Genomic DNA, 21,822 nt, shown 5'->3' with positions numbered 1-21,822 from the left:
ATTTATTATTCCTTGTTTTATCTACAAAAGCCAAGCAGAAATGTTGGAGTTGCTGTTGCTGCAGAGCTGGGTGCTAGGTTTGCTCCACAGCCTCTGTGGCTTTCCCTGTTCCCCCTGACAGCTCTTTGAGTAAATCAATTAGGGACGAGTCTCTGTCCATCTGTCCCGGGAACTGTGTGTGGCATCCTGGAAACTGCTCTGGACTCGTGTTTCTATTCCTTTAATGCCTGTGATCCAGTTTGGGGGTGTTTACACAGGGCACAAGCGTGTGCACACAGTGGAGTGTTGGGATAACACCTGCCTAAACCAGTTTCTCTTGGACATTCCCAGTCCAGAGTTTCTCTCGGACATTCCCAGCCCACACTGCTCCAAGGACAGTGGCTCCGGGGTGCGTTGCTCCTGCCCCGGGCTGGCCCCAGCACAGGGAGCAGGTTAACCCGCTCTGGAGGTTAACTCTGCTTGGCAGAGCCTCCCACACCCGGGCTTACCTGTACCAGTAACCCCGTCACTGAGCACACACCCTCCCCGGGGGGCTAACGGAGGGTCCTTCCCTCTCCTCCTCTCTGGGGTGGGAGTGCAAAGTGATGAGCAGAGTCCCGTACCCTCCCCTTTCCCTGGGCAGTCCCGGTCAGGATCTCCCTGTGGAGTCCCCAGCCCAGGCAGGTGTCACCCCTGAGCAGGGTCCCTCAGTGCTGGGGCACAGCCACCCGCTCACCCCGTGGGGCTGGAGGAGCCCCAGGGCATGGGGGACCCGCTGCCCCTCAAGGGAGCAGGGCCACAGAATGTTCTGGGAGGGGCGGGGGAATGTTCTGGAAGGGGCGGGGCCACAGAATGTTCTGGAAGGGGTGGGGCGCTGAGGGGCGGGCAGGGAATGTTCTGGAAGGGCGGGGCCGAGGGGGGGTGCCCGTGCCCTGCCCCCAGGCCCCGCAGCCCCTCCCCGCGGCAGGAGCCCCCAGGGTGCCCCAGAGCCCCCCGGGTGCCCCAGAGCCCCCCGGGTACCCCAGAGCCCCCCGGGTGCCCCAGAGCCCCCCGGGCCCTGTTCCAGCTCGGGCTGTCCGGGGTGAGCCCGGCCGGGCTCGGCCGCCTGGAGCTCGGTTCCCTCAGAGCCCCTGCTCGCCTGGACCTGCCGCGGAGCCGCCTCAGGTAGGAGCCCTCCGTGTTTGTTACTGGCGGGTGTGTCTGGAATTCTCTAAGCCTGCCCTGTAATGGGACATCAGCCCTCAGGGCAGGGAACTGAACCCTGCCGGGTCCCACAGTAAGGTGAGGGCATTCCTTCAGGTGTGCAGGGACCAGCCTGGCTCTGCCATCCCTGCCCGGATCCCCTGGGACGGATCCCAGCCTGGCTCTGCCATCCCTGCCCGGATCCCCTGGGATGGATCCCAGCCTGGCTCTGCCATCCCTGCCCGGATCCCCTGGGATGGATCCCAGCCTGGCTCTGCCATCCCTGCCCTGATCCCCTGGGATGGATCCCAGCCTGGCTCGGGCACTCCGTGTGTCTCCAGCCCCATTCCTGGCTCCCTCAGAGCAGCTCCGTGGCTCTGTTCCCTCACCAGGGCCAGCGGCACAGGATTCGCTAGGTTTGCCTTTTACAATACCCGTGTTGTACAAAGCTGTGGGGAATGTTGGTTCCTGGGTGAAAGCAGAAGAGCTTCTCCCTTTCCCTGGCTCGTTCTGTGCAGAGCCAACCCTGGGAGTTGTGTGGAGAGCTCGGGATGTGTTTGTTGTGGGGTTTGTTTACTAACAAAGCATGTAAGGAACGAGCCCTGGGGGCCTGCTCAGGTCAGAGGATGCAGAGCACAGAGTGTCCCGAGCTGGAAGGACCCACAGGGAGCACCCAGTGCAGCTCCTGGCCCTGCTCGGGACACCCCGACAGCCCTGGCACTGATGGCAGGATGGATGGCCTTGAGCTGGAGGAGGGCAGGTTACACTGGACACTGGGAATTGAATCTCCCTCTGCCTGTGGGGCTCAGGGGTGAGTGTAGACACTTATTTGCAGAGAATTTTATTTTATTGCTATTTCCTGTAAAGAACACACACTGCATTTGGCTCATAATTTCAGTTTATTATCAAAATGTTTTGATCAGATGACGAACTCAGAAAGCTAAAAGGACATAGGTTTTTAAATAGACCTATTGTAGCAGTCATCTGAGGTATCTGGTACTTGGTTTGGTAATGTCTTTGCTTTGATACACAAAGCAGTAAGTTCCTTTGCAATCTGCATGAGGATGTTTAATACATATCACTGCAGATTTAAAGCCTTTTACCCTCTTACTTAAAGCTCCTCCTTGTGATCAGCTGTGCACATTTCCTGGTGTGAGGCCTGACATCGACCAGAACACGTACAAGTTATGTGCAGGATCAGACCCTAAGCACTGAGAAATCAGCCTGAAAACTCCAATATCAGTGCACTCCATTGGAGAACTCAGTTCTGGAGGCTTTATCTTATTGCCCAATACCATGCTTTACTCAAATTTCCCAGTTCTATGCAGCCACTGATAAAATATATTACAATACTTCAAGTCAAAAGTGTAGCTCAGATTTAAATATAAAAACTATGATTTATACATTACTAGAAACTTTTAAAAAGAGCAACTTTAGAGAAAGCAAGAAAAAGCTTAGAAAACTGTGAAAGGGTCTTTGATCACAATCTTAGAGATTATAGGTTCGAAAATTAAATTACCTACAATTTCAGTTGGGCTGGAAAGCAGTAAATAAACTGTTGTAAATAGTGACATCAGGTAATACACGCTGGAGTAATTAGTGAGAAGTTATTTAAGTACAGCAGGTCTTTGGACTCCTCTTGTATAAATGGTTTCAAGTAAAGATGAAACATTTGGTAGAGCAGATTTCCCATAACAGCAGAGGGTACAAAGTCTGACACTGGGCTATGAACTGTCGTTTTTCTATCGTGTTATGATGGCTAAAGCCGTGTGTTACTGAGCGTCTCCTTCCTCCCCTGGCCAGAACTGGGCCCTCACCGACCGCTGGGAGATCACAGGTTGTACTTTGACATCTTAGAATGAATCCAGAAAGCCAGTGGCTGTGGGGAACAGGGTTAAGCTACAGTGCATGTTGCTGTACATGGTCAGTGAGTTGGATCCTACAGGGTTCCGTGGGGGAGAGGCAGCCAGTCAGCTACAGCAGCTCAGGGCTGCCTTAGTCCTCCTGGGATGCTTTGGTGGGTGATGATTTGGGGTTTGCATGTTTACCAACAATTACAGTGACTACTCTAGCATATTCCCCTCGGTTTTCTTCCCTCCTTCCCTTCTCAAAATTGGCTGAAAGCGTCTCTTTTCCTGGAAAGCTCCTCGGGGTGGGAGGTTTGCAGTCTGTCACCAAACGCGGCACTTCTTAGCAGGATCCATGTTGTCTTCCGTGGTGCAGGAAAAGGCTTCAGAAAACTCTGGAGAGTTCTGCAGGGATCCGAGGACCCTTTGAAACAAAACAACAGCTTGTCATTGCTCCTTGCCTTTGTTTGAAACAAACACCACCACTCGTATTTTGTAATTTGGTTTGTTTGCATCAGTTTGTGTCAACTCACACCGGTGGGGAACGCCCTTACTGCTGAGCTCTGAAGCTTCATTTCCCCTCAAGCAGCGGCTGTGTTTTCTCTTGCCAGTTTGTATGACCCTTATTGCAACCCCCAAAATACAGGCCCTGTCCCTTCCTCATTACTGGCCCTCACAGCCCATTTATTTCACCTGGAAGAGGTTTCTTGCTTGTTTGTAGTTTTCACTGAAGGTTTTTTCGGCTACATTTTGCTGACAAGTTCCTTGGTGAAGGGAAAACAAGACCCTGAGGTCGAGGGCTGTGGTGTAACTTGTCAGTGAATGTTCATTTACATTTTGACACCAGGCAAGTTTTAGCTGAGATCCTACTCCTTCTCTGGGCATTGTCCACAGATGTTCCAGTGAATGAGTTTCCTGGCAAAAAGACTTGTACAAACAACAGCCTTCAAGTGAATATGAGGCCATTCCAGCTAAGGCTGATTTGATATGTGTAATTGTGAACATGTGTGAATAGATCTGCTAAGAGCTGCTCAGTCCTTCAGGAATGGGAATATGGCAGCACACACCTATGGAGGACAACAATTTCAACTTCAGTGTCATATACGGGTACTGGTGGACAATGACTGTGGACCAGGAGTTCTTTAAAGAACTGTTTGTTTAATTTGTGGTTGTTCTGTGGATAATCTTAACCATTAGACTAGGCAGAAGCAGGACATGCCCACAGAAGCTGAGGTGAAGTTCAGCAGTTGACACTTGTATCGGTTTGTCTCTACAGGGCCAAAAATGACTCTTGCCCACTGGTCCTGGGAGCCAGCAGTGAACAGGGGGTGGCACAGAAACAGGATTATTGAACAAGTCATGCATTTTGGTGAAGCTGTGCTTCACTGCCTGGAAGGACTGGAACTGCTAAAACGGGATTGTGCCAAAACAGAGGAAAAAGTATTTGGGGTGTACTAAAATTCTACTTACACAAAACAGCAGTGGGATAAGAATCCTGCTTCATTTACTGATATCCCCAGAACTACAGGATTTGGTACCTGAGCAGATACAGGTCAGGGGCTTTTATTGTGCTTGCTGTGTTTTAATTTTGCATGTTAACACTCAGGTACATTGTCCTTCACCTGCTTTTGATGATTACCTGATCAAAGGCATCTTTCTGTTAACTCCTGATTTTCCTACTGGAACAAACATTCTCCCTGTCCAGTTGTGAACCCATTAACTAAAATTGTACTGTGCAATTAGCAAGTTTATGAGGAGCGGCCTGTCCTGCATGGAAGGAGAAACAGCCTGCAGTCAGTGTAGCCTGTGTTAAATGGCCCATCCCACCCCCAAATAGTAATTAATAAAGATGCATTGGGAGCCTTGGTGACACTTCAGTAGTATGTCATTAGGCATCGATTTTGTGGGTAGGTCTCATGTACTGAAACACTTTTGTTTTAGAGCTCTTGTGAGGCCCCATCCTGAAAATGACTTCACATTCTGAAAGTGTTTATGGTTTCTCATTAACACTTGTGTCATTCCAAATAGAGTTCATAGCCTTCCCTACCAAGGTACAGACAGCACAACACAGTGTAATATATCCAAGGTACACCCAAATACAGTTACACAGAGATGTTGAACTGGTGAACTCCAAAGGCCTTGTGCCTCTTCCAGATCAGATCTGCAGGGAGGCTCTGGAGAGCCCTGGAGCCTCGTTAGCACAGGGACCAGACAGGAAGGACTGTAGGGCACAAACTGCCTCCAGGAGAGATCCCAGGGAGCACAAACCACCCACACTGAGAGCCAGACAAGGAGCACTGAGGGAACAGTCGCTGCTTTCATTAAGTGTTTGAGTATGTGGGATAAACAAGATAATTCTTTGGTGAAAAGCCGTTGAAAGAAGGATACTGGAATTAATGTAGTGGATTGTATTGGGAGAGAACTCGGCCATTGTGGACATGAAGTCTGGAGATGACTCAGCCTTCCAGAGCCAGCAGATGCTGTGCTGGCTGCACTGTTCCTGAGCCCATGGCACTTGACCAAACAGGTTTGTCAGAGCACAAACCCTGTTACTCTGCTGATGAATAGGCTGCTCTGGCTTCAGAGAAAAGAAGAGATGCTAGTCTGGCCCGAAGGCTTCCACACTGAGCAGCCACATTTCCTGCATGGCTCTACTGAGCTGAGCCCACCTGACCCTGAGGAGGCTGGCAGAGCACAGCAGGCACAAAGTACCTGTTTGCTCTTGCACCACAGCACACGAGCTTGTCACTGAGCAAGGGCCACGATCTTCCACTGATTCTACTGGGACTTCAGTGGAAGACAAAGGTCCATCCACAGCCTTTGGTCTATGAGAACCCTCTCAGGAGCTATGGAGGGAGCCAGGGGACTTCTGGAAGAGCCCTGGAATCCAGACACAGTCACTGAGACTGCTGTAACAATCATGCTTGTCTGGTGACAGCCAGGAGATGTGTTTGTGTCTGTGGTGGTGCCTGTTCAAAGCTGCTCCACAGTGTGGACAGAATTAACCTGTATCATTTCAAGGATGAGGACAACTCTCCCTCATCCTTTCTCTGCCTGTGGAGCTTCCCGGGAAGGGCTGTGCCTGTTTGTGCAGCACAGGGCTGTGCCGGGCTGGGAGAGGGGCAGTCTGTCTGTCTCCTCCCAACCACCTGCAGTGTGCTCTGCCTGTAGCTGGGGGTGTGTTAACCCTGCCCTGGGAGGTGCAGCCCAGCTCTGGGCAGGTCCTTGCAGTCCACAGCAAAGAGCTGGGGTGCACTGGGAGTTGCACTCAGGACAGGGGTGTGCTCACCTGAATTTGCCCGGGCTGTGCACGTCCGTCTTGATGGAGTTCACGGCATATTCTGGTCTGTACGTTCCACACCACACCTGCACAGGTAACAGGGAAAAGCATTGTCAGCCCTAAGACTGCACAGCAAGACACCTGCTGTCATTTAACTGTGAAGCAATTCATGGCACGAGAATAAATGTCACATGAGAACATAGAGGGAAAAAAGGTGTATTTTGTTCAAAAAAGTGTATTGTTGTCCTCAGACAAAGGCACTTGGGCACAAGAAACTCTCTACTAGACTTAGGAGGGAAGATAAAAATCACCTAATGAGACTTTTTCCCTGCTCTGCAGTGAACACTGCTCAGCTCTGCCAGCTCTCAGTAAAGCCATGGCAGTCAGCCTGCCCTTTCTAACTTACTGATAAGTGTAGCTTAGGTGATTTTTCAAAGCCTCAGCCAAGAAGGAAGGGATACCTGTGCGAAATTCAGGAAAAACAGCTGCTTGTGGTTCATGTCGAGACCAGGAAGGAGTTTTTCTTTTCCATGCTTTTTCACATAGTTTTCATAGGCCTGTAGAATGAAGTGAACAGAAATGTTAAAATTTCCAGCCCAGACAGTCAGAAAGAAATGATGACAAGGAGGAACATGAGTTCTCTGACATAATTAATCATGGACTCCTCGGCCATCCATCCCACACGTGCCACCTTTAAGCACAGGATGACAGGGCCATTTCTCAGGACTGTGGTATCAATTATCTAACGCTGCATTTTGAAAAGGAGATTTTTTCCATTGTGGTTTTGTTGGGTTGGGTTTTTTTAAGCGAGTTGCAGAAGACTTTTAAACCTTTCCACGGTAGGAACAGCTGCTCCCATGTTCCCTGTGGGGCCGCGTGGCAGGGATGTGCTGTTTGTGTGCCACTGCTGATGGAAGGGGCTGCAGAAATGTTCTGCCTGAAGTCAGGGCCAAGGTACTGCCCGAGTAAAGCCAATCACTGCCCAAGTGCAGCTGAGGAGTGAGCAGAGAGCAGGTCCATGGAAAAGGCTCTGGAAGTTTCAGCGGATAACAGCTGAACGAGAGCCAACAGCGCCAGAGCTCTGCAAAAAAGGCAAATGTCCTACAGGGATGTATAAACAGGAGGGGCTTATATGAGATCCATGAAGTAATCCTTCTACTCCACTTGGCACTGGGTAGGGCTCAGCTGGAGCGCTCTGTCCAGTTTTGGGCACTGCCCTTCAAGAAAGATGTGGACCAACTGGAGACGGTCCAGAAGAAAGCAGCAAGAACGAGCAGAGGTCTAGCAAACATGACCTATGAGGAAAGATTGAAAGAATTGGGTTTGTTTAGTCTAAAGAAGAGAAGTCTGGGCCTTGAAGCATGTAAGTCTTCAAATATGTAAAAGGTCACAGGAAAGAAAGGAGCGGATTGCTCTGTCTGCACTGTGGGAAGCAAAGCCGTGATGGCACCGGGAGGGCGCGAGGAGGGAGCGGGACGGCTCCTGTGGGGTGTCTGCAGGACACAGGAATGGTTCATTCTACCTGCTGGAGAGGGGGTGGACTAGAGACCTCTCCAGATTCCTTCTGGACCTTTTTTACTATTTATATGAGGTCGTAATAATTTTTAATACTTCTGACCTGATTTTACTCTGGCTACTCCCATTCCTTTCAGAAGGAGTATCCCCTTTCATGGCTTTGCATTTTGCACAAATGTTCCAGTAACTGAAGATCAGACTAATCTAATAAGTCTGATGCCTCTTTTAAGCTTCCAGGTCATTCTTAAAACTCTCATTAATAATTGTCTTTGTCCTCAAACATGTTCATTTCCAGTGAAGGAAGTTGCTGAGGGCTTTCCTTGCAGAAGCTGTGCTGGTAACTTGGACAAGTGTGAGTTGGGCCATGTGTCCAGAGGCTCTTTGTTGAGCAGTGACAGCGTTCAGTTGTCAAGGTGTTTAGGGAAGGAGAGGGAGGATCATGTTGTTAGGTTTGCAACCATCACATTTGTGAATAACAAGTTGATAGGGAAGCTACTGTCTTCCAAACCACGCTCACAAACAGAACCTCTGCCTCTTTGGCTGTCAGTCTCAAAGCTGGCCAGTCTGGAGAGCCCAGCATCTGCTTCAGGAAGAGAATGAAAGGAAGGCCAGAAAGCATCCAAGCTCCCATGGAAGGCTTAAACAAGGAGTCCAGATGTCACTGACATCTTTGGGTACCTGTACAGGGGGCCAAGTCACCTGTACAGAATGAACAGCAAAGTGTTTCACGTTTATGGAGCAGAAGAAAGTCATTCTGTCCCTCCTTCCTGCCATGAAAAAGCTGGTGAAAAAGGCAACCAGAGGCAGACAGTTGCTGGGTATCAGCATTTCAGTCAGGTGATGGTCCAAGTGGGATTCAGGGAATGTTTTCATTCTACACATTCTTTATTCACAAAGGAAAAAATGCAAAATGGAAATCAGCTGAAAAAGAGTGCACTAGGAACAGGTAATATGTAGCCTGACAGGATTGACAGGATGAAAGAAATACCAGAACTAGCCATTAGTTTCAGTCCCTGCCTCATGGCTCAGTAGCTCTGGTCCTGTCCCTCACACAGAAATTGTGGTTCTTCTTCAAAGGCTCTGCCTTTGAATTTTCTTAATCTCTGACAGTTTCAGCTGAAATAAAAAACTGGACTTCTTACCTTGTATGCTTGTCTCACACCCCCGTTATCAGCAATGTTTTCTCCCAGTGTGTTGATTCCACTGAGCTGTAAAATAGAAAGGAAAAGTACAGTTTTCTGAAAAACAGAGCTCATTCAGGACCTCTTAGCACCAAACTGTGCATTCTTCACCTTCTAAAGGCAAGAATTCCTTTAAAATCTGAAGGTTTAGCAGATTAGGTTAACATCCCTGAAAAGTCTTTGTCTCCCTTGTCTCAAAATCCAAGTGGATGCTGTTTTCCCTAATCCTCTCTCTTCCCCTGCAGGCAGCTTTGGAGGCTCTGTATCTCTTTCACCCAGATTCTCTGCTGCTCAGTCATTGGTCACTCATTCTTCCTCTTTTCTCCCTGTCTTTCATCTTCAGTTCCTAGTACAGTTCCAGTTAGGGGAAGTGGACAGAGCCTGTACAGTCTAGAGAAGAAGTTAAAATCAAAACTCCAAAGAGCTAAAATTATTTGTTAACAGACATCAGCAAACCTGCTAGAAGGTATTTTCCTGGGTATTAGGCAAGTTAGGTAGCTTTTTGGTAGCCAGATACATAGAAGATCTCTATTTAGCTGGTATTCCTAAGTCAGTCAAGTATCACTAAAGATGATAAAGCTTTGGTAATGGGGAATCTCTGATTTTATTTTTAAAAAATCATATTTTCAACCTTTAGCCCACTATATTGGGTTTTGATAGTGAAAGCTGCAAAATCTAGAATCATACTTAGGTTGAACTTCATGTGTGAAAAAATGTCAGAAAAATATGTTGAAATTTTCTGCTCTGTTTTTACTGGGCTCTCTCTGAGTGCCAACACTTTAACCTTTGGGTTAGGAAAACCTCAGGGCGGGGAGTTTGATCTGTTCCCTGTTCTGCATGATGGAATATATTGTCAGGCTCTAAAAAAATAGGCAGTAGAATGGAGAGAATTGCTTCTTGTGGCTTGCATTTGCTACTTAAAGCAGAGTGGGGTGTCACATAAACGTGCCGTACGTTCTGTCCCCCGGCCAGGTCCCAGGAGAAGTTCCCATACTGGTACACCATGCACTGGGACAGCTCCTTGAAGTTGGTTGCTGACTCCTCCGTCCACCAGTCCACCAGGTCTCCGTTCTCATTGAAATTCCTGCCTGCAATGATACGTTAAACAATTACGGATATGGGAAAAGAGGGTTCGGTACAATAAGGAGGGGAGTGAGTCAGTCAGCCCCTTTGGATTGTGGGTTTGGGAGAACAGTACTGTCATGCCTCAGAAGTGCAGATTTGCTGTTACATGTGGGCATTCCTCTGTCTTGCCTGTGCTCTCTGGAAGGGTCAAGCCCTGGAAGGTGTGCCCCCCTGTGCCCTGGGTGTCTGTCAGCAGCTCAGCCCTTACCGTTGTCGTCGAAGCCGTGGGTGATCTCGTGCCCGATGACCATCCCTATCCCGCCGTAGTTCAGGGCCTTGGGCTGGGAGGCACTGAAGAAAGGGGGCTGCAGAATGCCTGCAGGGAAGACTGCAAAAAACCCACAACACAGTCAGGGCCCTGCCTGTCCCCCTGTCACTGGGGACACACCATTGTTGGCTTCAGCCAACGCCACGCTGTTCCTGCAGACCCAACAGCAGCAATGAGCTGGCACCTGGGAGTGGCTGTGGGACTGCAGGGACAGAGCAGCAGGACTGCTCCCCTCCTCACACACTTCAAAAGCACCATCGGCTTTTGCTTTGTTACTGTTTTGCTTTGCAAAAAGAGCAGTTTGTTCCAATTCCCATCACTTGGCATTCTCAGACTCCTGTCTCATCATTAAATAAACCTCACATCATGATGAGAAGTGGGAAGGTGTTCCCCTGGAAGAATAAGTTATTTGATCATTGCCTGCATCACAAATCAATCTCAGAGACAGGAATTTATTCTTCCACTGAAAATGCCAGTAATTCCCACTAGAATCAATAAAAATAGGCCAAGCTGGCAATGAGAGAACTGGAACAAAGCAGTTCTTCTCACCCATTTCTGTGCTCGTTTTTCTAGGTTTGTAAGAAGCAATTCAGTAAAAAAGACATCATGTTGCAATTCTGATCTTTTTATAAATGAAGAATAGTAAAATATTATAAAATATTCTGTTCTGTGCCTTTTCCCTGCACCTCTGCCCACTGCAGCAATACAAAGTGTTAACTCTCACTGGGAAGGAGATGGATGTAACTCTACAGAACTTGAACAGAAAAGAAGAATTAGGTGACAGTTCTCACACAGCAAGAGAAAGAAATCTTCTTGCCTTTCAGCATAAACCCAGTTCAGTTCTAGGAGTTTCTTTCAAGAGGAGAAAGAACCATGAGAAAATTGGTAAATAATAAACAGGTTAGAAAAAAACCTGTGCACATTGCTGCTATAGCAGTTCTGTTCCATTGCTGCTTTGACTGGAACTAAATGTGCAAATGTTCCGATGTTGTGTCAGAAAGCACTGACAGTAACAGGAGTGTGAGTGCCATGGTGTGTGCTGGGCTGACTGGGAAAGGGGGGGTCTCTGGAGCACAGGATCGGGAGCTGTTGGCCGTGGAAGCACTGCCAGGGGATGGGCACTGGGAAGGATGTGCAGGCTCAGAGCCAGGGGGTGCCTGAGGGAACACTCCTGGGTGCCTGAGCAGCAGCCCCTCAGCTGGGCTTTGGAACCTGAGTGGCTTCCTCATGGTCCGAGTGCTGGTGGGATGGTGCAGATCAGACCATGTTCAAATGTCAGAACAGGGCTCTAAGTTTCCTACACATCATGCACAGAACTGCTCTTCAGAGATTTTCCTTAAGCCTAGTGCTAACTAATTCAGACATCACTCTAAAGATCAGACTGCTTTAATTATCCCGTGCATGCCATAGCTAAAGGATGAGGTAAGGATTTATGGATCACATTAACTGCCAGTCACCAGCTTCAGTCTTCCTGATTCCTGTGAATTACTGAACAAACCTATTTGAAACAAAGCCTTCTGAGCAGGTTTTTGTGCTAAATGCTCACATCAAGAAATAATATTGTTTCCTTTCTGCGCGGGGCCCTGCAGGCCAAAGGTTTTCCATCTTTGTAGCCTTGTTTTCAGGAGTTAGACCTGGCTCCTGGTACCTCACTGATGGCTCAGAAAGGACCCTGCAGGCTGGGATGTGAATGGCAACACTGTGCAGAATGGAGATGACAGAAGTATCGAGAGGCATAATTAATGTTGTGAAATGTTTTGTGACTCTTGCAAGACTTGCAGCACTGTGAGGGGAGCCGGGAGGGTTCACGAGAGGAGAAACCCCAGGACCTCCACGTGGTTCTAATCTGTAGCTAGAATGGATGTTTTTTTATTTCTTTAAAGGCAGTTTAATGCTCTCTCTTCTATGTTGAGTTATTTTTAACCATGGATGGTTTTGGACAGGCTGACATTAGAAATCTTTATACTCAAATTTGTAGTATCAAGATCGCTTCACTTCTTAATTTTAAAGACACACACATACATACATATATATAAAAATAATTTGGCCATTTAAATCTGTATCCCACTAGTAAGTTGGTAAACCTTACCTATCTGATTTCTACTTGCTGAGTAAAAAGCATTGACAACAGCAGCTCCACTTATCCACCTGGTAACACCAGAAGAACAAATGTTAGAATTTCAGTTCTTAATGGCAGAGTTAATGATTACTAGAATAAACCCAGAAACCATGTAACAGAATTGCAGAATAACTGAGGTTGGAAGGTACCTTCTCCTGGGTAAACTGGATAAAAGACTAGACACAGTGTTATTAAATACTCACTCCTCTTTGTCCACCTTTTCTCTGAGCTTTTTCAACCTTTTCTTCTGGGTAAATACTAAATTTTGAATAATGTTTTCAAAGTATTCCTCTTCTTTGTAGTTCAACTAAAAAGAAAGGGGGAGGAGTTAGTGGTGGTGTTACTATTTGGAATAAAAGCTACATGGATCAGGGAAATGTAGCCCTAAGCATGATGAGCTAAGGAACACATTCCTAAGAGTATTTTTTGCTCTGCAGTTAGACCTGGGTTTGCAGTGCCCTGCTATGCCACAGAGTTGATACTGTAGCTGGAGATATGGTAGCAGCTTTTTTTCCAGAGCTCTTTATTCCCTCTTTATATACATATTTTGAGTGGAATTCAGCAGCTGTTGGTGTTGACCTTAACCTGTGGGAGCTGCCTGCCTGAAACCAGCAGCTCCAGTTTGGTGAGCTGGAGTGGGAAGGAACCCAGGGGTGAGTTGTGTGTTTGTGCATCCCTGCAGCCAGTGCTGGGCTCTGCAGACCTGGGCAGGTTGTCACTCACCTCCTGGTACTCACTGTTGAGCTTGTTGTCATCTGTCACGATCTCGTCGGGGTAACCAATCCTCTCTCTGATTGCTCTTGCCTGGGGACAGAAGAGTTTGATACTCAGAGCAAATCCAGCCATGATTTGAATCAGTCATAAATTATATAATCAAGGCAATATGGAAGCAGCTGCAGAAACCATGGCATTTTAATTATACATAGGTTTGGTTTGCATTTTTTATTCATTGAAAGCACTAGTTTGTGGCTGCTCCTGGTAGCTGGTCAAATCACCACAAATCATTCCTTGCCATTTTCAGTGTTGCTTTCCTCTAGATATTTATCATCTCCCCCTTTAATTACTGATTTGCCTGAAAGGTCTTAATCTTGTCTACAGATTCCTCCTATTTTTGTGCCTCTCTCCATGGAATCTGTAAGCTGCTGTGCCTATATAAACACAGATGTATGTGCATTTGAATGTGACAGAGTTACTGCTTATGTTTGTCAGGACAAACAACTGGCATACTGATTTTTGTAGAAGTACACATTACCAGTATTTAAGACAGAGCTTACTTTTTGTTCTGCTCTCTTTTTGGTCTCTGCATCCATCCAGGAAAGTTCATCCAAGGTTTTTATAAAGACATCACGTATATCTGCAATCATTTCCTCAACCTGGGAAAAACCACCAGTGTTACAAATGCACAGAAAATGATGTTACTGTTGCCCAGCCATAGTTTGATTATTGCAGCCCCTCTTTGTGTGGGCTCACAGGTAAAACCTGTGGCTCCAGGCACAGAGCACGTTCAGCCTGTCCTGGAAGGGCAGGAGCTCACCAGGCAATGCAGCTGAGCCCTGCAGGTCACCAAAACCTGACAGACACCCCACCGGACACTGTGCATCTGAGGGCACTGTGGGCTATGTGAGAGCGCCCACAATGGGCCGGGTTACACTGGGATTCGGGGGGGATCAGAGGCACCTCAGGCTTCACTTCAGGGTCATTTTCAGCACTTTTCTGTGGGACTGAAGGCAACCAGAAATAGGCAGTTGTCCCTGTGGCCCACGATGGTGGGATGTGAATGGTGTCAGTCTCCAAGAGCAGCAGCGACTGCTGGAGTCAGTGAGTGCTGCTCCTGGGACGTGCATTGCTGGTGTGCCACTGAGGGACCTGCAGGCAGCTGCCTCTCTCCCTCCAGGGGATGTGCAATCCTCACATTTCACATGTTACTTTAACAGAAACTTCAATTTTTAAAACTTTGTACTAACTGTTATTCACACTTTAATAAAAACGGAGAGATCGAACCCACTTTGATTACACAGTAATAGAAAGTGCAATCAAAGCAGTGTCAAGAAGTGCAGGGTAGGTGAGGATGAGGTGACACTTTGATGGCGCTTGGGCCGGGTTTGCTCAGAGCTTTACCACGTGTTTGCTGTCTCCAGCAAAGGCCTCCTCCACGTAGAGCCGTCCCACGGCGTTCTCCATGTTCCCGTTGACATAATTGGCACAGCGGCGCCAAACTGCCGTCTCCGAGGTTGTGCCATAAAGTGCCTGGGAAACACAACCAGCAGGTCAGAAGTAGAATCTCCTTTACTCTGTGTGATGTTGTCACAAAGTGTGCAAGGGCTTTGTCATGATAATGTAAATATGTGATAACACATTATCATGGTACATGATAGAGCTGAGTGGATGATACAAAGAACTTCTATGTCCAATCTGTGAAACTGCTCAGCATTTCTGTAAAAGCACTAATTATCTGTGGGATCTAATGACTGAAAAACAAGATTGGACCCGTAATGTTTGCTGAAGAGTTTGTAACAAGTCAGTCAGAACTGTAACACCCTGCAAATGAATGGGACTGTTCTGGTATCAAAATGGGGATTCATTTAGATTCAGAAAAACAAGAGCCCAAGTACCAGAGCAGTGCTTTCAAATCTACTCAGCTATCAGGCATAAATCACATAAATTATGGATACTCGCCAGCAGAGGCTCAGCAAATACATCTGGCTTTTGTGTGCAAAATCCAAAATACATTAAATATTTATATACTACACCTACAGAAAAAAAATATATCTTTTGTGGGTCACAAAAGTCATCTTTACAACTTAGAGATGAATTTCTGCACCTTGCGGAAAGCATTCCTGGTGTCCTTGTAGTCCCGGCTGAGGCTGTTGACAAGGTCCATCACAAACCGCCAGGTCATGTAATTTTGAAGGTCCCTGTTTAATAAAAGGACACCAGTAATAAGCTGGTAATGTTTTGAGGCTTTTAGAGTTGACTGGAAAGAAAAGGCAGGGGCCAGGAATAGCTCAGACACCTACCTGGGGGAGTATTTGCTGAGAATAGACCTGAGCTTGAGCAGGTAGTCGGGGTCGTAAACGATGACATGTTCGGTGCTGGCCACGTTGATTTGCACAGTTGACATGATGGCATTTATGAATTCTGACCAGTTGAATGCCTGGAAAATTAATATGCATTATTACATGGTTCAGTCATAAACATGGCTGTCTTTTCCAGTTTAAATATGTTTGCATGACACAAATGCTCTGCCTTTAATTTCCCTAATAGCTGCACTACTTGTAAATGGGGTCATCATCCTAAGAATGGCCTGAGATCATTTATCGCTAAAAAGTCTGAAGTGTAAAGGGGGGAATTCAGCAGAAAGGGTCAAGACATTGCTTTGATTTCAAACTAACAAAATTTGTTGTTATTTTTTAAAGTTTTTGTTCTTCCTATCGCTTTGAAAAGTGTTGGTGATTTTTCCCAGTCTTTGGAAAGTTTTATTGGAGGAGATAACATCTTCCATCAGGCAAACAAATGTAGCTGAGGAGAGCAGAAAAGCTTTCAGGAACAGTCACTGCAGGTCTGGAAGAGGAGCAGCAAACTTCAAGCTAATCTTGGGAATTATTGCTGTTCTATCTTAGACCATTACAACCACACTACCAACTCCCATCATGTGTCTTTTGAGCATTTTGGAATAAATTTAAATTACTGCTGATCTGCAGCACCCCCCAGGAACTAATAATAACCAGGGCAGTGCCATTCTGTGACAGAAGTTGGTTTCTGACAAGGTGACTGTAATGGTAACCAACTGCACCTGTGGGAGAAGCTGAATTATGGAACCAATTAAGCCAGGCAGGAGGGAACTGTCAGAGAATTAAAGGTGAAGAATTTAAAGTCAATAAAATCACAATGATTATGAAAGTGTAGCAGGAATAACAGTGTTCCATAGCACCTTACTGGCCTCAGAAGCCTCCATAAAAGTCATTTAGGATCAAATATACCCATGTCTAGTAGGACATGATGCTCCTGAGGAGACACACCTGTGCTAGCAAACCTTGAGCTGGTTTTTAGCCAGACTTTGGTGCCACGAGCTGAAGGCTGCACTGCACAAACAGCACGTGGCTGGGGCTGAGAGCTGAGGCAGGGCTGGCACTGCAGGATTGTCCTGGTTCGTGGTCCTGACTTCTGGGCTCCTTTGTGCTTGCTTTGGGAATTACAGAGGGAATGTTGGAAAGTCAGGACTTCCTGTTCTGCCTCTGCAGCTCTGGATGAACAGAGAGGGGCTGGGATTCCACTGCTACATCCTTGAGCCAGCTGGTGGCTACAGGCTGGCCTTTGGTCCTGGCCCTCGGGAGCTGCCCTGGGAATTACTGGAAGGGGATTTATTGGTCCTCTGCAAAGGGTGCAAGAGCATCCTGATGGCCAGCAAGGGTTATGTGCCTGTCAGCTTGGCAAGAGTGACCATCCTGAACCCATAACTCACAGAACCACAGAATCCCAGACTGCTTTGGGTTGGAAGGGACCTTAAAGATCATCTAGTTCCAACCCCCTGCCATGGGCAGGGACACCTTCCACTGGATATTTTTTTCCTCTACTTTATGTTGAGGTAGAGGGCAAGATCTGTCAGGAGAGACAGCGAGTACAGAGGCACAGCCCTGTACATCCAGTTCAGGGACATGAGAAGTGGAGGTACAACTGTGCACATCAGGGATCCTGTTCAACTGCAAATATAGCTCAGCTTAGGAAAGAAATGTCTCTAACAGAAAAAAAATTCAGGCTTTCCTGGTTAATCTCATCAGTGATAAATCAGGGGTTAAAATATCGGATTGTTGATCACTCACCTTATTATTGATTTCCAATGAGAAGTTGTTTTGGAGCTGTGCCAACGTCATTTTATTGTAGAGCAAAAGCGGATCATTTCTGTCTTCAGATTTTGTTGTTGCCTATCAGAGTTAATGATGAGACAATTACTGAGTGCACCGAGGCAGTCCCCAGGAGTTTTGGCTCTGATCAGGATGCACATGATACCCTGTGTGTTCTTTCTGGATGCCCTGCTCAGCCAGGGAGCCACAACCCACCACTCCCAGAGGCTCAGGGTTACTCTGGGCAATGTGGCTTTGCACCAGGGAGTTAAATATGTGCATCCAGAACAGCAGATTTTACCAACTGAAGTGTTCTGAAAAATCAGTCATGCCAAGTCTCATTTTATCCCCATCCTTCTCTCCTGCTTCCCCTTTCCTATTGTGCATTCAGTGGGGTTTTTCTGTGTTTTAACAGATTCCCAAGAGCACAATGCCAGCTCTCTTCAGTCACTCTCAGGCTGATGCTGAGTTTTGGATGGAAGGTTAAAACCCAAGGCAGAGGCAGCTTCCCCAGCACCAGCTGGACTCCCTGTCAGCAGCAACTGCTGCAGAGACATTGCAGGTGTGGGTTCCTTTCATACTCCTCTGTAAAATCCTTCTCCAGTGAATTCATTATTTGGTAATAGTTTCCCATCTCTGATTGAGCCCAGGGCTGTGATTCTCAAGGAAGATGTGAAGAAAGTCAAAATCAGATGGTTTTAGTTTGTACAAATGGTTTTCCCAAATGTGTGCCCTTACTATCAGTGTAACTTGAAAAATAGCTGAAGCTAGAAAATATGTCTTTAACTTGTTCCACAGTCATCCTCAGCTTCAGGTCCTGCTGCAATAGTTAATAATCACAAGCCATGGTTTGCTCCTGAATGCCTGAGTTTCCATTTGGTTTTTTCCGTGCAAGTTCACATTCTCACTGTTTCTCCAAAGTCAAACTCATGATATTTTTCCTTTGCCCTTTCCTTTTAATGGAGAACAGTGTTTGATTAAAAATGCTCTTTCTTGGAACAATCAGCATTGTGGAGCAGCTTGTGCAGCACAAACATGACTTTGTGTTCAGGGCAGGCCAAGGGCTGGGAATCTGCTGCTCTGGGATCCAAACAGCCCACGGGGAAACAGGACAAAGGGAGGAGAGGCCCCAAAGCATCTCCCAAAACTCACACTCCAAACCACATCAAACAGAGCCCAAGTCTCTCTGTCTCCTCTTGCAGGGCTTCTGTGAACAGCTCAGGGTAAAACATTTCCTTGGCAAACAGCTAACTCAGATCCTTTCCCTTGCTCCTTCCAGGACATGTCTGCATTGGGACGTGTCCCTCTCAGGTGGGACATTCGTTTTTGGTCCCACAAAATACCACCAGCAGGTCACTTAACAACTCAGTTTACAGTAAACTTTCTTAGGTATTTTGGAAAAAGTCAGTTCATTAAAAATGTTTTTCTTACATTGGCAATCTCTTTCTCCAGGTCCATGACTGTATTCATTTGCTGAGAAATCTCATCCTCAGTGACAGAAATGTTTCTTTCTTGTAGGATTAGTTTGGCTACAGAAATCATGAAATCAACATAGGCAGAACATGCCTGCAGGGAAAAATAGGAACATTTTAAAGACAAAACTCTTCGGAGCAGAGCATGCCTTGATTATAGTTAAGATTTTGTCTTTATTTTTATGAACTACAGATCTTCACCCCTTACTTAAAAAGTTTAATTTTATTCTGAAATACTGTTAGGTCACAGCTAGAAATTAACTTTGAAAATTCCCTCATGGAGAACTGTTGTGTAATTGGAGCACTGTTCAAAGCTAAACATGCTCAATGACTGCACTGTGTTTTCATTATTGCAGTTGAGACGTTTGTACGTCCATATTTAAACCATCATCCCTGTTTTTCTAGCTCACTTTAATTACAACTTCCAAAAATACCGCTTCCAAAGAGCAGTGTTCCCAGGAACAGAAAACCAGGGAATTGGCATTGTGGGAAAAGCACTCTCAGAGCAGTGAGCCTCCTCTAGTGCTTCTGGGAACAGTTGGAAATCATGGCACTGTATCCAAAGTTAGGTCTATTATAGACAGGATAGTACATATTAAATTAAACAGGAAAGAATTCACCAAGGATAAGAATGTAAATAAGGCAGTAAATTATCTGAGATGTCCCACTGTCAAATCACTACAGGTGTCATTATATTTTATGGAACTCAGTATTATTCTAATTCCTCTTTGATTAGCCACTTTTGATTATTCCACTTTTCTATCAACAGAAATGCTGTTTTCAATATTCTTTTAAAATGTAAATTTTAAAAAATACATAATACTAGATTAGCTATGAAATAATATATGTTTTATGCAATATACTGTGATCTCCCAAACCAGTGATTAAAGCTAGGATTAATAAGGTGTGCACATCATCAGCTTTATTAATAGCAGTATTTTGGTACGTTGTGCTCCTTGGGCAGCAGGACACACCCCTGTAATGAATGTCCCACGTGCAGCCACTCCAGAACTCCCCTCCTGGGCATCCCTCCCTCCCTGCAGCAGTGCCAGGCTGTACCTGGCTGGGGTGTGGGCACTGAGCAGCTCAGAAGGTCCTGCCAGCACAGTGCCCAGAGGCAGGACTGAGCTCTCAGTGCCATTGGTAATGAAAGAGGAGAGCCCGTGAAACCACAGAGCTACAACGAGTCACGACAGACAGTGCATAGCAAGCCTGGAAAAAACACCTCAAAATTCACTACAGATATTACCCCGCACCAGGAAGTCAACAGAGCCTTTCAGGCACCAGTCTGTGGACTTTGTTTTTGTCCTAAAGTGCAGCTCTTAGGTCAGGTGGCAAAGAACTCAGTCAGCTAATTCCAGATGCCCTGAATAAAGAGTGTCAGATATTCCCGAGGGAATGGCAGAGTCGCTCCTGTGTGAGCTGAGCTGTCCTGTATCTCACAGGACAAGATGATTTTATTGCCAGGTTCCACCCGTGTGTCTGAGTGGGGAGCCCTGAGGGAGGCAGAGGTCGAAGAGCAGGAGGCAGAGCTGGTGTTTGCTGTGCAGTGACACAGCAGGAACCAGAGCCAGGAACAGGCTCTGTTGGACTGTGGGCATGGAAGGGAACTGCTCTCCCTTGGAGCAGTCATGGGAATGGGGAGGGTATGGGAACCTGCCTGGCAGTCATAAAGCTGGGGGTTCAGAGTCCTTCCTCCTCTGCTGTGCAGAGCTGATACTCAGACAGGTCAGAGATTAGGACGGGAACTGTGGAATTGTGTCCCAGTGCTGCAGCTGACACAGCACAAGGAAGGAGCAGGTGGTGCTCCCTGAGCCAGCTCCCAAAGGCCATCCCATTCACATGTGGAATACTCATGGAGCTGAACGGTTCAGGTGGCAATGACTGTCTTTTATGACCATGTGATCTGTAATTAAATGTAATCACTATTAACTGGTGGCAGGTCAGCAAAACACAAACAAACCCAAAATGGTTTGTACACTTTCTCATTGCTTCTGCATTTAATTACACGGAAGAAAAGCAGGTAATTAAAGGTCACTGTGGTAGCAGTTTCAGCTCCATGACTTCAGCAAACACAGACACTGCAGCTCCCAAGGACTTAAAGCACATCCCAGATTAGCAACAGAGATACAGTGTCAGTGCTAACAGGTTAATGAGAGCATGTACCAGTAATGAGTAAAGAGGAATTAAAGGAGACCATGTGAGGTTTCAGGTATCTGAGCAATTCCAGTGGTATCACATACTTTAGCTACAGTTGATGTAGGGGACTGTGATCTTTTCAGATCATTCGTGCAGAAAAGTGTGTCTTTGGCTCTGAATGGTTCTGTTTCTCTCCCCAAGCCTGTTACTGTAACCTTGGTTAAATGCTCATTATCATCACCTTTCCTTTCCATTTTCCCTCATTCTCCCAGGGATGTTTTCCAGGGGCAGCACTGGAATCTCTTTGAGGAAAGACTGTTCTGTCCTTCACTCATGCCCACTCCTGAGGATATGTCTGCCTTGAAAATACAGCCTAAACCCTCTGAAATGTCCTCAGGGATGTGTCCCCACCTTACCTCTTTGTATGCCCCAGTGCACTCATAGTAGTCCCGGGAAGGCAGGCCCAGGCCAGGCTGATCAATCTGAAAATGCAAACAAAAATGGAAAAGTTACTTCAGGATGAAATGGCAGAGCATTGTACTCTCGTTTGGGAATTACAGGTGCTGGGGCTTCACTCTGGCCACAGGGAAGTTTCTCTCTCATCCTCACCTTTAATTCTTTTCACTCTCCCTATACTTTTTGCCTTTCTTTTCAGTCTCTTTTTCTGTTACATTGCAAGCTGCTGGTAACCAGTGTGAAAATAGGTGAAGTCCAGGTGACAAAACAGCCCCCAGAGAAGCCAGGCAGTCCCTGCACCTCAGGAATTCATACATGTGAAGTGCTCATGGATCCATCTACCCAGCGACAGGAGAGACTGGCCCTTTGCTCCTGTAACTTCTGTGTGTATTGTACATATCTGTTATTCCCCATCTCA

General features: G+C 46.6%; 1 protein-coding gene and 1 long non-coding RNA gene across 4 annotated transcripts in view; one reads left to right on the top strand and one right to left on the bottom strand.

Moving 5' to 3' along the window:
• Positions 1-966: 966 nt before the first annotated feature.
• LOC113993033 overlaps positions 967-21,822 on the top strand; it is a 59,584-nt gene continuing 38,728 nt past the window's right edge. For both annotated transcript variants that reach the window (XR_005566688.1, XR_003542456.2), the window contains exon 1: positions 967-1,143. This is a non-coding gene — a long non-coding RNA (uncharacterized LOC113993033). The remainder of the gene's footprint in view (positions 1,144-21,822) is intronic.
• Positions 2,042-21,822, bottom strand: part of MME (membrane metalloendopeptidase) — a 29,561-nt gene continuing 9,780 nt past the window's right edge. For both annotated transcript variants that reach the window (XM_027730800.2, XM_027730793.2), the window contains exons 8-23: positions 21,365-21,430; positions 18,769-18,903; positions 17,317-17,418; positions 15,514-15,650; positions 15,318-15,411; positions 14,615-14,743; positions 13,771-13,869; positions 13,220-13,300; positions 12,700-12,803; positions 12,467-12,525; positions 10,318-10,437; positions 9,939-10,072; positions 8,946-9,011; positions 6,750-6,845; positions 6,298-6,374; positions 2,042-3,432 (exon numbers count right to left, since the gene is read on the bottom strand). In XM_027730800.2, coding sequence (XP_027586601.1) covers positions 3,333-3,432; positions 6,298-6,374; positions 6,750-6,845; positions 8,946-9,011; positions 9,939-10,072; positions 10,318-10,437; positions 12,467-12,525; positions 12,700-12,803; positions 13,220-13,300; positions 13,771-13,869; positions 14,615-14,743; positions 15,318-15,411; positions 15,514-15,650; positions 17,317-17,418; positions 18,769-18,903; positions 21,365-21,430 — 1,599 coding nt within the window. In that variant the 3' untranslated portion in view covers positions 2,042-3,332. The remainder of the gene's footprint in view (positions 3,433-6,297; positions 6,375-6,749; positions 6,846-8,945; positions 9,012-9,938; positions 10,073-10,317; positions 10,438-12,466; positions 12,526-12,699; positions 12,804-13,219; positions 13,301-13,770; positions 13,870-14,614; positions 14,744-15,317; positions 15,412-15,513; positions 15,651-17,316; positions 17,419-18,768; positions 18,904-21,364; positions 21,431-21,822) is intronic.

The sequence above is a fragment of the Pipra filicauda genome, unplaced genomic scaffold, assembly GCF_003945595.2.
Source record: "Pipra filicauda isolate LSUMZ 115617 unplaced genomic scaffold, ASM394559v2 scaffold78_size3787270_pilon, whole genome shotgun sequence".
NCBI lineage: Eukaryota > Metazoa > Chordata > Aves > Passeriformes > Pipridae > Pipra > Pipra filicauda.
Note: the sequence above shows the minus strand (reverse complement) of the source record. Positions and strands in the feature narration are given on the sequence as shown.